This window comes from Eleutherodactylus coqui, chromosome 2 (assembly GCF_035609145.1).
Source record: "Eleutherodactylus coqui strain aEleCoq1 chromosome 2, aEleCoq1.hap1, whole genome shotgun sequence".
In the NCBI taxonomy this organism is placed as follows: domain Eukaryota; kingdom Metazoa; phylum Chordata; class Amphibia; order Anura; family Eleutherodactylidae; genus Eleutherodactylus; species Eleutherodactylus coqui.
This window is the reverse complement of record NC_089838.1, coordinates 159,771,538-159,787,571: the sequence shown is the minus strand read 5'-3', so window position 1 is coordinate 159,787,571 and position 16,034 is coordinate 159,771,538. Positions and strand designations below refer to the sequence as shown.

The 16,034-nt window shown below is 40.1% G+C and overlaps 1 protein-coding gene across 6 annotated transcripts in view; it reads left to right on the top strand.

Annotated features, from left to right (window-relative positions):
- The window catches only part of CADPS2 (calcium dependent secretion activator 2), a 458,085-nt gene that overhangs the window by 93,126 nt on the left and 348,925 nt on the right, over positions 1-16,034 (top strand). For all 6 annotated transcript variants that reach the window (XM_066591847.1, XM_066591846.1, XM_066591844.1 and 3 more), the window contains exons 4-7: positions 432-512; positions 1,363-1,599; positions 3,717-3,838; positions 11,320-11,431. In XM_066591847.1, the coding sequence (XP_066447944.1) occupies positions 432-512; positions 1,363-1,599; positions 3,717-3,838; positions 11,320-11,431 (552 nt within the window). The remainder of the gene's footprint in view (positions 1-431; positions 513-1,362; positions 1,600-3,716; positions 3,839-11,319; positions 11,432-16,034) is intronic.

Below are 16,034 nucleotides of genomic sequence, written 5' to 3'. Positions count from 1 at the left end.
ATCCACGGTGCACCATGGGAGAAGACCCGCAGTGCACCATGGGAGAAGTCCAGCGGCAGCCATCTTGGAAAGAAGATTTTTTAAAGTTGCGGAACGGGGATTCAGGTAAGGGAATTTTTTTTTTTTAATAACACCTGGCAGCAGTATTCCTTTACAGGTACTGGGGGACTGGGCAAAAAAATTTTCTCTTTAGGCGCGGGACAACCCCTTTAAGGTTTGACAAGTTTTTGTAGAGGCTAAAGCACAGTGAGGAAGTAAATTACTCATCTTTTTGTTTCTTGGTATGTAACATCAGTAAAACAATGTTCATTCCTTCTGCTTCATATCGCAGGTTTATTTTTGATAAATTATTCACCAAATGGTCATGTAATACTGCAATAGTGAAGACCTTCTAAATTCAAATTCTCATATTTGCGTTCAATATTTTTCAGCTGGATAATGCCGATGAACAAGCAGCCCAGATTCGTCGTGAACTTGATGGGCGTCTGCAAGTGGCAGATCAAATAGCAAAGGTGAAAGAAACATTCTATCTAGGAGAGATAAAAACTGTAGTCAGTGAATTATATATTTGTTGTCATTTTCCACAGTATGATAAGAATGTAAATAAGCATGCATTTCTGACAGTTCAGTTTAAAATATCCAGTGATACCTGGCCTAATGTAGATTAATTAAGTTTTTTAATTTGGAATCTGTTGGTAGCTGTAAGGTGAAGCTGAGTCAGATGGTTTCTAAGGATGGATTCAGGGAGTTGCATTAGAGAAGACATAGACTTCCGACTGTGTGCTGTCTGATCTCCACGGACACTGCATATTACAGGTCCTATTCTCGTTCGTGGAAACAGATGAGAATAGGACATGCAGGAATATTTTTTTTCACATGGACCATTAGTCTATGTACAAAAGCTTTCATGTGAATAGCTTCCTAGCCTACATTGGGGCCAAGTGCCGTGCCTGCATAGACAGCACAAGGATGGAAAATACAGCCATGTGAATTTGCCCTAAGGTACATGTTTTGACTGGGTGATGATGTCATACGGTATACTTTATTAACATTTTTGATTGCCAATATCATATTCAAGAATACAATGAATTTTATGTTGTGTTTTTTGGTGTAAAATTTCTTTCAAATTAATATTAATTGCAGAGCATAGAAGATGAAGTTCGTTTACTAGAGGCAATTATAGACAGCTAAAATAGTAATACAAAGCACAGACACTGACTTCTGTAATTAAAAAATAAATGTGTACATATTATATATCATTCATAAACACTTCCATAGTTTGGTGGTTAGGTGATGCAGAAAAAATAACATTTAGTGTACCGTTAATATGTAAGTGTCACAATCAATTTTTTGTTTTTAAAGGAGAAAATATTTCCAAGGTTTTTAACAAAGGAAATGGAGGGAATGTTTATAGAAGAACTGCGTGCTTCAGTCAACTTACTAATGGCCAACCTTGAAAGTCTTCCAGTATCTAAAGGTGGTCCTGAGTTTAAACTGCAAAAGTTAAAGCGCTCACAGAATTCTGCTTTTCTGGACATTGGTGATGAAAGTGAAGTTCAACTATCAAAATCTGATGTTGTCCTGTCCTTTACATTAGAGGTTTGTCCATCCATTTAAGAGGTTATACAGATGCTTGGTCAGTTATGTTACTCTGCAGTGAGCTCCTAGTTTGGCTGCTGCTGCAAGCAACTTGGTGATTGACAGCCCTGTCTATATCCATACTAATAGAACTATTAATTAAAATATTTGATCCTGCCTGGTTCCCCTTCCATTGTAACAACTTTGCCTGCAGATAGGGTAGTATGAATGGCATAATAGGTCTGCTTTAAAACCTTTTGGGGGCACATTTCTTTCCATTAAAGGGGTTGTCCCGCGCCGAAACGGTTTTTTTTTTTTTTCAATAGCCCCCCCCCGTTCGGCGCGAGACAAACCCGATGCAGGGATAAAAAAAAAAAAACACCGGGTAGTACTTACCCGAATCCCCACGCTCCGGTGACTTCTTACTTACCTTGTGAAGATGGCCGCCGGGATCTTCACCCTCGGTGGACCGCAGGTCTTCTGTGCGGTCCATTGCCGATTCCAGCCTCCTGATTGGCTGGAATCGGCACACGTGACGGGGCGGAGCTACGAGGAGCCGCTCTCTGGCACGAGCGGCCCCATTCAGAAGACAGAAGACAGGACTGCGCAAGCGCGTCTAATCGGGCGATTAGACGCTGAAGATTAGACGGCACCATGGAGACGGGGACGCCAGCAACGGAACAGGTAAGTGAATAACTTCTGTATGGCTCATAATTAATGCACAATGTACATTACAAAGTGCATTAATATGGCCATACAGAAGTGTATACCCCCACTTGCTTTCGCGGGACAACCCCTTTAAAGTCACGTATTTTGTGTTGACAATCATTTTTGTAATAGAGGTTAATTAAAATACTTCTGCAGTATCTGCATATCACTGAGAGGCAGACACGGAGTTCAAAGGGCCCCTGTGCAAAGACTGTGCCCCATTTAAAAGTTCAGATAAGACCCTTGCTTGGCTGTGTCATGCATTACAAAAATGGAAAAAGGTCACTAGTGTGCCCTTTTATGATTCCAAAGCCTGTAAGGGTAACAAATAGTTAAACCCTTGTTTTACCCCAGAGCAGACATTAAAGTATTGCATACAATCTATACAAGATGGAAACCCCATTACCATTCATATTTCCTTCATAGTGTCACTGAGCAAAACCCACTATACTAAGATCAGCATTACCAGTAATAACACTATATGTGGGCCAAATAATAACGCTTCACTATGAACACATATTACTATCACATAATGATGGAATACCACCATATTGTTGCCAGAAAAAACACTATCCAAAGACCAATATTACCCCCCCATACAGTTACCATACATACCAAATATTAGATACCAGCTCTATTGGGAAACTGCTGAATGTAGACGTTATTATAGTGCAGTTACCTTCAATTATCAAAATCTACTTCCTGTCTGATTGGAGTCGTTCTATTTTCCCTTTCTTCTCCATGCGGCCCAGACTACAATGATGACATATGCCAGTTACAACTTGTCTCTCCAGAATGACACAGACATCTTTTGTCTCCTTGCTTTTCCATCATCCTCTCTAGTTTTTCCACACTTCTACACAATCTCCCCATTTGCGGTGCCCTAGATAGTAATCATGCCACCTGTGATGACCCACACAGTAACAGTATCCCACTTTTTGTGCCCCCTTTAGAGGCCATATAGTAGGTGCTGCTTATACTTGCATCTCCTTTTGCCCCTAGTTGATAATGCCTTCTTTTGATGCCTTTTATAAATAACCCATTTTGTCCACTTCTAGTTATGCCACTTCTGCCCCCTTTAGATATAATGCTACCTCTTGCCAACTTTGCCTCATTTTACCTGTATATACCACCTTCTGCCCCTCAAATCTCAACAAATCTCTAAAGGGAGCATCACAATGAATTATCAAATCCATTTGAGTTATTACTGAACCACCTTCCTATCAGAAAATGTGTCTCCAATATGCTTGAATCAGTTCATTTGGTTGAGCAATGTCAGGATCACCAAAGTCAAGTATATACATAAGGTGCTAGCGGTGAGCACATAAAAGTGAAGATTAATTTATCTCAGAAATCACTAGTCGAAATAATATTTTACATTATTGCATTTCTTCAACTGTTTTGTTTGAGTGTTATCTGCTTTTATATAGATTGTTATCATGGAAGTTCAGGGCTTGAAATCGGTGGCTCCAAACAGAATTGTATACTGTACGATGGAAGTAGAAGGTGGTGAAAAACTCCAGACAGATCAAGCTGAAGCTTCACGACCTCAGTAAGTGACACTTAAAGAGACTCTTGTCACCTACTTTTAGCCATATAAGCTTAGGCTCATGGGCTGAAAGTAGGTGACACATGGAGTTTGGGGGATATATAAGGGTAATACATGCTTCCACAGTGTGACAGCTGAATGCTGCTGCTCAATGCGTTGAGCAGCAGGCTAAGTAGTCCGCCCATTCTAATTTTATAATGTGCACTGCAGCAGTGGCTTTAAGCGCTCACACTGGAGGAATGACTGAGGAGGCAAGTATAGCACTTAAATCCCCGAACTCCACAGATCACCTTCTTTCAACTCAGAAGCTTTGTTTATAGGGCTAAAAGTAGATAACAGATTTCCTTTAATGTTTGTTAGTACCTTACAACTCTGTAAGTCATGTACGCTATAACCTTTTTATTGCCTTGCCAGTATAAGTAAATTTGCTCCATTGTGTAAAATCCTTGCTGTAGGGGAATTAAAAATGGCATTTCAATCATTTAACCCATTAAGGACCAAGCACTGTAAATATACGACACTTGGTCCTAGGCTTTAATCCCATCTGATAGTAAAAATTTGGTGCGGGATTAAAGAATATGCTTCTGCAATCGAGCAGAAGCAGATTGGGTTGTCAGCTGTTAGTCACAGCTGAGAACCCGAAGGAGAAGGGAAAAGTGGTGTTTAACCACTTCTGCCTTCTCCTTTCCCTAGTATAAAGCACTCAACGAGCTCTATGTACTAAAAAGTGGAAGTGTAACTTCCACTACGCAAGCTGGCGGTCATGTGACCGTAGGGATGCTCTGGCACAGCAGACCCTGATCAGCTCTTCCAGTGACCATTGTCACTACAGGTGGTGGTGTGGGGTGGGGAGTCTCAAGCTGAGCTTTCCTACAGCACTGTTCTGGCCAGGACTTCCTCTTTTACCCCAAGCTACCTTGCATAGCTCTGCTTCAATCAGCTGCAAGACAGCATCTGAATGCCGCCCCTCTGTTGCACGTAGTGATTAGCCATATCCCTGTTACTAGAGAAGCTAAATGCCTAACACTAAGCAGGGGATTGCAAGGGTGTCGGAAGGAAGACTCCTAGTGGCAGCAATTTAAGACTTGCTTTTCAGTGGTAAAACCAGACATTTCTGTAATGCAAATATACTACAAGACTTGTGATTACATACAGGCTTTTAGATGAGCATAAGTTGTGTGAAAAGTTAGTGTCTATTTAAATTTAACATTATCAATGTTATTGTAATCCTGAGTGTTATTCATTATAGCGTATTATAACTAAAATATAACCTTTATTAATATTAATGATAAAAAACCAATACTGCTAAGGCAGGATGGTTCCGACCTAAACGGACACAAAATGACAGACAACCATACAAAACAACCACAAAATTAATTGCCTATGGGATTAGCGCAATTTGCTTAAGTAATTAGAATGACTCAAATACAGAATTTTGATATATTATTTAAATTGATAATGATAAGAGGGGCTACCAGATAAGGTGGTGACCGTAGCGGGCCGTTATCAGGTAAACAAGGGACCAGAAAGTGGTAGCGCCTACTATTTTTTTTTTTTTTTTTTTTTTTTTTGTTTTTTTTTTGTGTATCAATCTTTACTTGTCATTCATAAACAGACATTGGACTATATGCCCGATTGGCTAGTAGATGTGTCACTCCGGACCGTCCCTCCTCTATGCTTTACCTAATTGGTTGCACCATGTTCCTTCCCCTCCCACAAGGAGGAGCTACCCCTACTTAAACCGACCAGGCACAGACAGTTACCAGGTCTGTCAGTTTGAAATAATGCCTCACAGGGGCTGGTAGTGTAGTTTAGATAGCGGTCACCATCTAGGACCGTATTGTACTTTAGCCAGGTTAGAAAATTTATCATCACAATTTCTAATTGACCTCCCTGGCTCTTTTGTCAGTCTGGGACAACAAACGCCAAGTATCAGGTGTTCAGACTGTTTAATCACTAGCACCTGTGTTTGTTGAATAGTGTTCAGTTAATGGACCTATCTAACATAAGGATTGCTATGTCAGCTGTCTGTTCATTACAAAACAGCATGGTCAATTGCACTATTTGCAAACCAATCGGGTTGCCTTTACAGTCGACTGTCTAGTGTAAGGCAACAAGATTGATTGCATTATAATCGCAAATCAATCTGTTTGTGTAAATCAGCCTCCACAGTCGTCTGTTTAGTGTAAAGCAGTGTTATTAATTACACTACACTAAAAACCATTCTATTTGCTTTTACATAATGTGCAATTAATCTACCAGCCTTCTTACATTGGCGCATTAAAAAACCAGTTCTTACGCGCAATTTTTGTGCAACTGCTGTTTGCTATTCGAACCCATTGCAACAAGAATTGTGTGCAGTTGATTGGCATCGCACAATTTTTGGGCATCATTCAGTCTTATTTTCGTCCTGATGAAGCAGCGCGCCAAATAATCTGTCTTGCGCTGCGGAAACGCGTTGACGATTAGACAATTACGGACGATCTTGTTCGCCCTGGTCCACATTGGATTTCAGCTAACTATTTATATGTTCATCAAATTCGCAATTTTGCGAAGTGACATATATTATAAGTAGCTTGGACTTCTCCTGACTTAATTGTCATTACAAGTCCAGCCTTCTAGCCTGTTTCCGATGATACAGACTTTGACCTAATTTAAGAACTGGGTCTTGCCAGATCGATGACCCTATGGGGAAGTGAATAAGGTTACGGACTCAGTACAGTGCTCCCATAAGCGAGTGTACTAGTATAATATTTGTCTAGTGTGGATGATCTAATTGTCATTATCCACCACTTAGGGTTTTATGAGTGACGCTCTCTAGTTGTTTTGGAACAGTGTCTTTCCATCAATAGGCATGTTCTTATTAATGCATAACAACATGGAGTTATCTCAGTAGGCGCTACCACTTTCTGGTCCCTTGTTTACCTGATAACGGCCCGCTACGGTCACCACCTTATCTGGTAGCCCCTCTTATCATTATCAATTTAAATAATATATCAAAATTCTGTATTTGAGTCATTCTAATTACTTAAGCAAATTGCGCTAATCCCATAGGCAATTAATTTTGTGGTTGTTTTGTATGGTTGTCTGTCATTTTGTGTCCGTTTAGGTCGGAACCATCCTGCCTTAGCAGTATTGGTTTTTTATCATTAATATTAATAAAGGTTATATTTTAGTTTCAGGCACTTTCAGTGACAAATAGTTTAAATTGCTCGAAGAGCCTTGGTTGTCACAGTGATTATTATAGCGTATTATACATTTAAGTATACCCTTTTTGGTATCGTTTTTCTTGCGTAAAGGAAGTCGAAGACGTCTTTTACATCCTCTATGCAAGATCTGTTCTCCCTAATGTCATTTTTTGATGGAAAGGAAGATCAGAGCATGGATCAAAGGATGGGAGGAATATCCCCAAATATTTACTTATGGAATGTTTACCCTTTCCCTTCAGCAACGCTCTGATCCTCCTTTTCATCTTCTGTACATGATGTAAGAAGGGCCTAATATAATGTTGTAAAGATAGCAATCATTTTGAGGAAGATGTGAGTATCTGTCTTTGTGTTTATCTAACTGCTGCGAGCAAAACGAGTCAATACACAGCAGTCATTTCCTATAAAGCTTGCTTAATCAAGCGGTTTTTTGAAATATGGAGCATCAGATTAATTAGGTTTATTATTTCTTCTAGTCTTCTATGATATAGTCTAAGATAATGTTACCATGGTTTTAGCAGAATGGCATGACATATATTGATTCGTTTAAAGGGAGCCTGTCATGTGGAGAATGCAATCAATTCTGCATGCAGCATGCTATAGAGCAGGAGGATCTGAGCACATTTATAGTTGTGTGGAAAAAATTCTGTAGAACTAGTATTTTAAATCTTTTATATTTCTGCTCATTCTGAGCTTAGAGGCCCGGTGGGTAGTACCAATTCATGATTGGCCGCTAGTTATGTATGCGGAATCTTACACAGGCAGCTGTCACTGATAGGACCGCCCAGTGGGTAGTACCCATTCATGATTGGCAGCTCGTTATGTATGTGGAATCTTACACAGGCAGCTGTCACTTATAGGACCGCCCACTGGACCTCTAAGCTCAGAATAAGCAGGGGTGTAATTGAATAAAATAAAGGCTCTACTGAATTTTTTTCCCATATTTTGCATATTCATCTGCTCAGCTCATCCTGCTTTATGTTTGTTCTTCTGTTTCCCCTTACAATAAATGTGCATGTTACACCCCTTAGGTAATTGAAATGTGAATTTGATTTGTATGAGCCAAGCTGTAAATAAAAAGCAATTTATATTAAAAGAACCCAAATAAACTAAAATGCAGAAACAAGTGGAGTTTCATTCATTGAATGCGCTTGTACTATCATCAAGGATCACAAACTGTCCTGGCCCCATTACCTCACGACTATCTCAAAATTCTGTACCGCTATCACCATGTTTTAATCCCTTTACCCCTCAGTGATGTTCATGTACATCCCAGAGGTGCGTGTTGGGTAAAAAGCAAACTCAGGAGCGAAGCCTGCTGCATATCTGACAGGTACTGGCTATATGAAACCGCTAACACCCTTTACAAACAACCATGATCGTAGCATATATAAGCTGTCAGCCACAGTGGGGTGCTCCCCTTCTGATTTGCCATTGACCAACCCCCCCATGATAAGATTGTGAGTGCCACAACCCTAGGTCTAGTGAAGGCTCCTAGGGCTGCCATATATTTAACGATATTAAGCCTTGTATATGGCAGAACTTAGCATGTGATTGTTAAGTATTTCAGTGTAATGTATTTTAAGTATAGCAGTATATTGTAGAAGTGATCAAACTCAAGTTCAAGTCTTCTAATGGGACAAAAAAAAGTAAACGTTAAGTCATGTTTTATGTCCTATTTTTTTCTATTGCGCAAATACTGATCATTATTTGACCCATAGAAAAAAAATGTGGCAGCAAATACTGATGACATGCGGTTGTAATGTCATGTGTAACCCGTCCATAATACGGATCCATACTATGGGCGGGTTTCCATATACTCACCTGAACCCAGCCTTAGAGTGATTGCTTAAACAATCAAATAAATGAAAATTAGTGCAAAAAAAAGCCCCACTGTTTGTGTCCGTCCTGTTTAGAGCAAGTGAAGGAGTGGGCCTTTGCTATTGGACAGTGCCCATCTACTCTGCCCATCACTGAATGAACTACATATATTTTTTGTTTTGGCAACATATAAATAAATATGGGACAACATTTTCAGTTTAAGTATTGTATTACTTCAAAGATGAAAAAGCCTGAATCCTAGTGATGCAGAGAGAAATATTTTAGTTGGTTTTCAGTCTGTTTCTCAGAAAGGACCACTAGCTGTGTAGATGACCTTTCACTGGCAAGTCATCATGAATAACCTTTTTAAAAAGCCAGATGTAAGCGACATTGGACAGCCGAGCCATCCCTGGATGCTCTGACTGCTCTTAAAATGGGAATCCGTAGTTGGCCACAATCTTGGTACAGGCACAGCTTTGTCACTGTTAGTAGCAACATGTAGAAACCGCAATGCGGAGTCTGAAAGTGCAATGTTGTTTGAAAACAGCATGTGGACAAATGTGGCTGTGTATTTCATGTCCTTAGAGTATTCTTGAAGTCTTTTTTAATTCTGGGCTTTACAAAACAGAAATTCATTAGTTAAATGTCCGTACTTCTGCTCGCTAGGGAAGTGTGGACTGTACAAAAATGCATGTTTGTTACTTTTCTCTTCTAGCCCTAAAGATTGCTGTTAGCTAGGCTTTGGATATGCGAAAAGAATTGTGCACTAGTCACTATAGTGCAATCAGTTGGTATGTTTGGAGACAGCTTTGTATAGACTTTGCAGTTTTGAATCCTGCACTGAGCAGGGGGTTGGATCCGATGACCCTGGAGGTCCCTTTCAACTTGACCATTCTATAATTCGAGACTTGATACTCTGAAACCTACTGAGATCTTTAAAAAAAATATTAAAAAGGGCTGTCAACAGTCTACAATTTTTTTATTATACGATTGAAAACCAAAAATGTTTAAATATTTATGTATTTAAAATTCTCTTCACATACCTTTCTTATACCAATGTAATGACTCTTATTTGCACAGTAGAACAGTGTAGTCCATGCACTGTTTCACCCATAGTCATGTACAAACTGTTGAAAGTGGACAACCCCTTTATTATTAAAGCTGATAAAAAGAAATACTATATGAAGTGTGAAGTAAAATGGTTACAGTCTAAGGCCTCCCTCGCACAGGCATTTGCAGAAATGCTGCGTCTACTGCAGATTCAGCCCGGTTTCAGCAGCACAGCTAAAAACGCAGCCAAGGATGCTGGGGAAAAAAAATCAATACTCACCTAGCAGCTGCCCCGGGTCCTAGATGCTGATCTCTGGCGCTGCTTCGGGCTTCCCCGGCACTGACAGATGATCTATTGCTGTAAGTGAGGTTTGAGAACCCTGCCTCCAGCAATAGATTGCTGTGATTGGTTCTCGGCACTGGCTCGATGCCCAATCATAGGCATTCATTGACTGTCTCAGCCAATCAGAGCTTGCCATATTTATTTCTATCTAGTGTAGCTGATCTAGCTCCCCCCTCATAAACTGTGTGCGGTTAGCGCTGCCAAAAACCGCGGCACCACGTTTTGCCGCATTTTCAGCAGTGCTGGAGCCGCTGCCCATTCATTTCAATAGGCGACACAGGGGTGAAAACGTCCAAAGATAGAGCATGCAACGCTGTCAAAGCGCAGTGTTAAAGACTCTACGTTTTCAGCCTTTGGTTAGCAGCCCCATTGAAATGAATAGATGCGTTGTACAGCGTTTAGCGCAGCGCTGTAAACGCAGTGCTAAATTCTGTACAATGACGCCTGTGTGAGGGAGGCCTAATAGTTTTTTCTCTAGCTTTTAAAATAATTCATGTGGCCAGTTACCCTTTGCACTGCATTAGCCTTAAAAATTGTGGTCCTGTGGCAATGGAAACCAAATGATTAACAGTTTGGACTTTTAACAATGTAATCTTGGTTGGTCTTGTTCACTTTACATTTACATGTTGTTTGATATTCGTGCGGAGAGAGCTTCTGACACACATATAAGCATATCCTTATGCTCTATTCACTGGCATATGCCAAGTAAGAGTCCTTTTGGCATATACTAGGGCCGACATGCGATGGCTTACATTTTGCTACTATGGAACAGTGTGTAGTAGGCCATGTTAATCCATAAAGATTAATACTTTAAAAAAATAAGGCCCAGTATACTTTTCCCTATGGGCATCATGAACCATTGTATGTATAAACCTACGATTGAAAATGCAGTGTTGTGCAGAGCCTTATTTGTTTGCATCATACTGTTATAAAAGTGATTTTACTATTCTATGGAATAGCAATGAAAGTGTATATTTAGGATGTACAGCTTTTGTATTAGTCAAATATAGTCAATGCAGTTAGAAAGTTTACTGACTGTAGCCAACGTTTTCTTTGTTTTATAGATGGGGAACGCAAGGGGATTTTACAACCACACACCCTCGGCCAATTGTTAAAGTTAAGCTTTTTACAGAAAGTACTGGTGTTCTGGCTCTGGAAGATAAAGAACTTGGCAAAGTAGGTTTTGTTCTCTGGTAATCCCACTATAATTGCCTTGCTACATTATGGAGGAGCAGTTACATAATATACGCACTGACATTGTTTTAAGTAGCGCACTCTTTATTTTATGGGTACTTATTCCAGATAAATTGATGATCTTTCCAACAACAATATCCAATGGGTAAAGAAATGGAGTAGCAGTGCCTACTGGTGATGTGCTCCAAGTGATTCTTTAAGTATCCATGCCACAAAACTACTGATGATGTGTATTGGAGCATTAGAACAACTTTGTAGGTAGAAAACCTCCATGTGGCTGGCATTACTCTAAAAAGATCCATGAATCACTTGAAGCATATCACTTGTTTGGAGAGCAATCCTATTTTATCGGAATTTACAAATTTGAACCATTTTTCTACTAGCTTTTGTCATGTGAACATGGTGCTGAACTAGAACTCCTCTTGTTCAACTTCTACACAAATATAGGAGCTTAAGAAGAATAATCTTTGTAACGCCAATCTATTCTACAGCACTTTACCAGTCAGAGGGTACATGTATGGTCAAAATCAGAAATTGCATACAGTATTAAAGTGGTTGTCGGGGAGTGTTTGGTTTTTTTTTGTTTGTTTTGTCTTAAGATTCCTGCTGCTTGTGGGCAAATGTAGTAGAGTCTATACTTGCCTCGCCTGACTCCTCGCATGTCCTGCACTTCACCTCAGTTCTTCACGCTGGAACTGCGTTTACAGACTATGGTCAGCCTGTTGATGGGACTTTATACAGCCTTTCAGCCCATCACGCCCTCAGCATCCGTCAAAACAAGAATGGGTCAGGGCAACAATAAGAGTTTTTGCTGTATCCGCAATAAAGATCCCTTTAAATGGGATGACTGTTGAGCGCCCGCCTCCATTCACAGTAAACGGGAGTTGCTCAAACATTGAGTGGCTCCTGTTTACACTGCCCAATTGTTGCTTGGTTTCTACCTCTGCTAGCGGCTGCTTGTAGACATGACAATTATCACCTGAATTGGGTATCTCCACCAAGAATTTTTGGCAATCGCCCAATGTAAGGTACCCTTAAAGGGTGGATTCTATAGATGTTTTTGAGGTTGAAATGATACCACATAGAGAATGCAGGTTTTCACTGTATGTGGAGCAGCACTTTGCAGACATGGCACTAGCTAACGTATTTAGCAAACTTTATAACTATTAAAATCTGCAAAAAGTGTATAAAATATAAAGTAGCCTGTCAAAGGAACTTTGAAAATGATTATTTATAAGTTTAGTTTCATAAATCAAATTTATTTTATTTTTCTCCTGGTGGCTGACAATTTCTCAGAAGGTAAGTGCAAATCACAAATGGGGTATTTTCAGTTATTTTGAATGCATTTGGAAAATCTTTGAAGTCTTGCTTTCAGAATACTGGAAAATATGAATATAATTTTGTTTGGTTTGTACCAGTCACCTGGCTGGGGGCATATGGGGGTAGAACATATGCCATCTACAGATAACTCTGTATTGTGTTTTCTATAGTTGGTTTCCTTTTTTCCCCTCATTTTTCTATGCCTTTGGCAAGTATGCTGTATTGGAGCCACATATTTTCAGTATTAGCAGTCTAAGACTTTCTTTCAGTGATTTTATTCAGTACAACAGAAAAATCACCACAAGCTTTTCTAATCGGAGCACTTCAAAATCTGCATCTAACCTGCTCTGAAAAGATACACAACATTTACTTCAGTTATTGCTGCAGAGCATTTCAAAGCTATCCTCTGCATAACTAGTTTATTGTATAAATGAAATTAAACATTTTTTTTTTTAGTTCTTGATCACTTATTTTTATAGCAGTAATTGTATGCTTGATTTGACTTACCACCTTGATATGCAGGGGGGAGCAATAGAACATTTATTTATTTTACACATTTATATAGCACATACGTATTCCACACACTTGATGTCCCAATTGGGGCTCACATTCTAAGTTCCCCTATTAGTATGCTTTTAAATGTGAGGGTACACCGAGGATCCCACACAAACACGCAGATGACTTACAAACTCCATGCAGATCCTGTCCTTGGTGGGATTTGATCCCAGGATCCCAGCACTGCATGGCAACAGTGCTAGCTACTGTGCTGTTTGGAATATTTTTTGGTTTTGGAAAGGGTTAAAACCATATGCACTGGCTCTAGTCTGACATCTACATTGATAATGGTGCAGACATAACCTAAACTGCCCATATATTTATCTATATACTAATAATAAAATAGGGCAAGTAGAAGCACCACAACCCTCAGCATGCAGACGACCTGAATGCTTAATGGAGGAGCATTGCGCAGGTCCAAAATACTGATGAACAACCACTCACACACTTTGTTATACTGAGGGGAGTGGCTCCTTAGTACCATACTTATACATAGAAATGATACATATAGTGCACCATATAGGCATACAAACTATTAATGGTGCCACATATAATTCAGCCCAGCGGGTTGCCCTGCACCTCAAAGGTGAACTACACTAGCACTGACACCCCAGGCTCCCCCAGCATTTGAAGCCTTACTGCTTACTTCAAAAATACTGTAAAATATTGATAAACGCAAGACATTTTGTTTAATATTTTGGCCAAAATACCCAAGCTTAGAAGCCTACGTCAAGGGTCCTCCTTTATTTGTGAGTCCCTACACTAATTCGAATTACAAATGACAGAAAAGGAAATATACAAAAACAAAATTGCAGAAAGTAGCCATATAATTACCAATATACCAATACAAAATAGAAGGGCAGATAGAAGCACCACATCCCTCATCATGCAGTACGGTTGTGAGCCTGCATGGTGCACTACACGTATCATTTGGTCTGGAACACATTTGAATGCTTTATCTATGTGCAAGTATGGTACTAAGCAGCCACCCCCTCTCAGTATAAGGTAGGTGTGTGAGTGGTGGTTCCTCAGTATTTTGGACCTGTGCAATCTCTCCCATTTAGAAATCTGGTTGTCTGCATGCTGACTGATGTGCTGCTTCTACCTGCCCTTCTATTTTGTATTAGTATATCTGTAAATATATGGTGACTTTCTGTGGTGTTTGGGTTTTTTTTTTTATATCCCTATTTTCTATGATTTAGCCCTCATGCCCACAGCAGTGACTGACTCCAGCAGCAAAATATCGCAGTAGAGTCCGCCACAGCGCCCCTCAAAGCTCCCATACTTACCACTCCGGATTGGCTGTACGCGTCCCGCATGTGCCGGATGACACGGCTGGCGGTGGGTGGGGATGCGTATTCCGCTCACAGCAGAAGTACAGCGTGACAACCGACCGCGCGCATTCCCGTGGCAAATAGAACTTGCCGCGTTTTCTTTCATGCTGCGGAATTCCGCGGTGAAATTCCGCAGCGTGAACATTGAGCTGTTAGGTAAAACGCAGCAGAAATCTGGCCATGGGAATTAGCCCTTATAACCTTATCCGTACCAGTATAGTTTAATACCCATTTCCTTTGGCATGTTCTTCACGTTAACCCTTCTATTCCAAAAGAGATAACTCCTGATTATCTGAAGCTCCCTGACCTTGCAGAGAAGCGGAGTACCAACTATTCATCTGCAGATGTTTGCAGTTTCATGCTTTGTGAAATCTCTCCCCCGTTGCTGAACTGAATGTGACTCCTGACCATCACTCAGTTTAGTGTGAATTACAAGGTCTCAAAAGCCGGGGGATCTCAGCTGTACCGATCTAAACAGTAAAATATTTTTAAAACTATAAGTCAGTCAACACACGTTGTGGCTAAGCCATAACTGTATGTGGATTACTTGCGGTCACCTGCCGTGCTGCACCTCTGCTTGCCATAGTTCAAGTTGCATTTAGTGTAAACTGCGTGCAGTTACCATGACTTCTCTGCAGTTTGCACATGCACCCTATGGCTGGAGCTGCACACAGACCATGTGTTGCTAGCAATCATTTGTTATGAAAGAATTGGACTTGGCTATAGAGTTGGCTGCACACTCAATAAAAGCATTGCAGCTAGCGAACTATAAAGAGGTTGGGTGGTGTTTTGTGTTTTTTTTTGTGTACGTTTGGGGTAGGGGAGCAATGAACCTTATAATTTACCTAATTAAATCTTTGCAAAATAAATTAGTCCAGGCTGTCAATAATAGCTTGTCATATTCTGTCTATAGGAACTACTAGGTCCCGGGAAGCAGCATCTTCAGGGATAAATTGGGTTACTGTTATTTTTAGCAGAATGCTAGTCATTAATATTATTAGTGAATTTACAGTTGGCAAGTGTCGGAAGCATCAACCACTTTCTCCCCACAGTCACTTGTGCTGTTTTTTTTTTTATTTAGGCCACCCCGTCATTCATGTAATAATTTAATATCGGGTTTTCTAGCTATAAACTCAAAAGTGTAAAATAACAGAACAGTACAAACAATGTAGCATTTATATTTTGCTGATTGTTTAAAGGGGTTGTCCGCCGCCGAAACTGATTTTTTTTTTTCCCCCATGAATGCCCTGTAGAGGAGAAGCATCACACACTACAGCTTTACCCATAAAAAACGATATTTTCCTCACCTTTATTCCTTTTCTTCCCCTTATAAAGCTTGCCTGAAGGATTTTTCAAAGATGGCGCCGCTGGGTAGT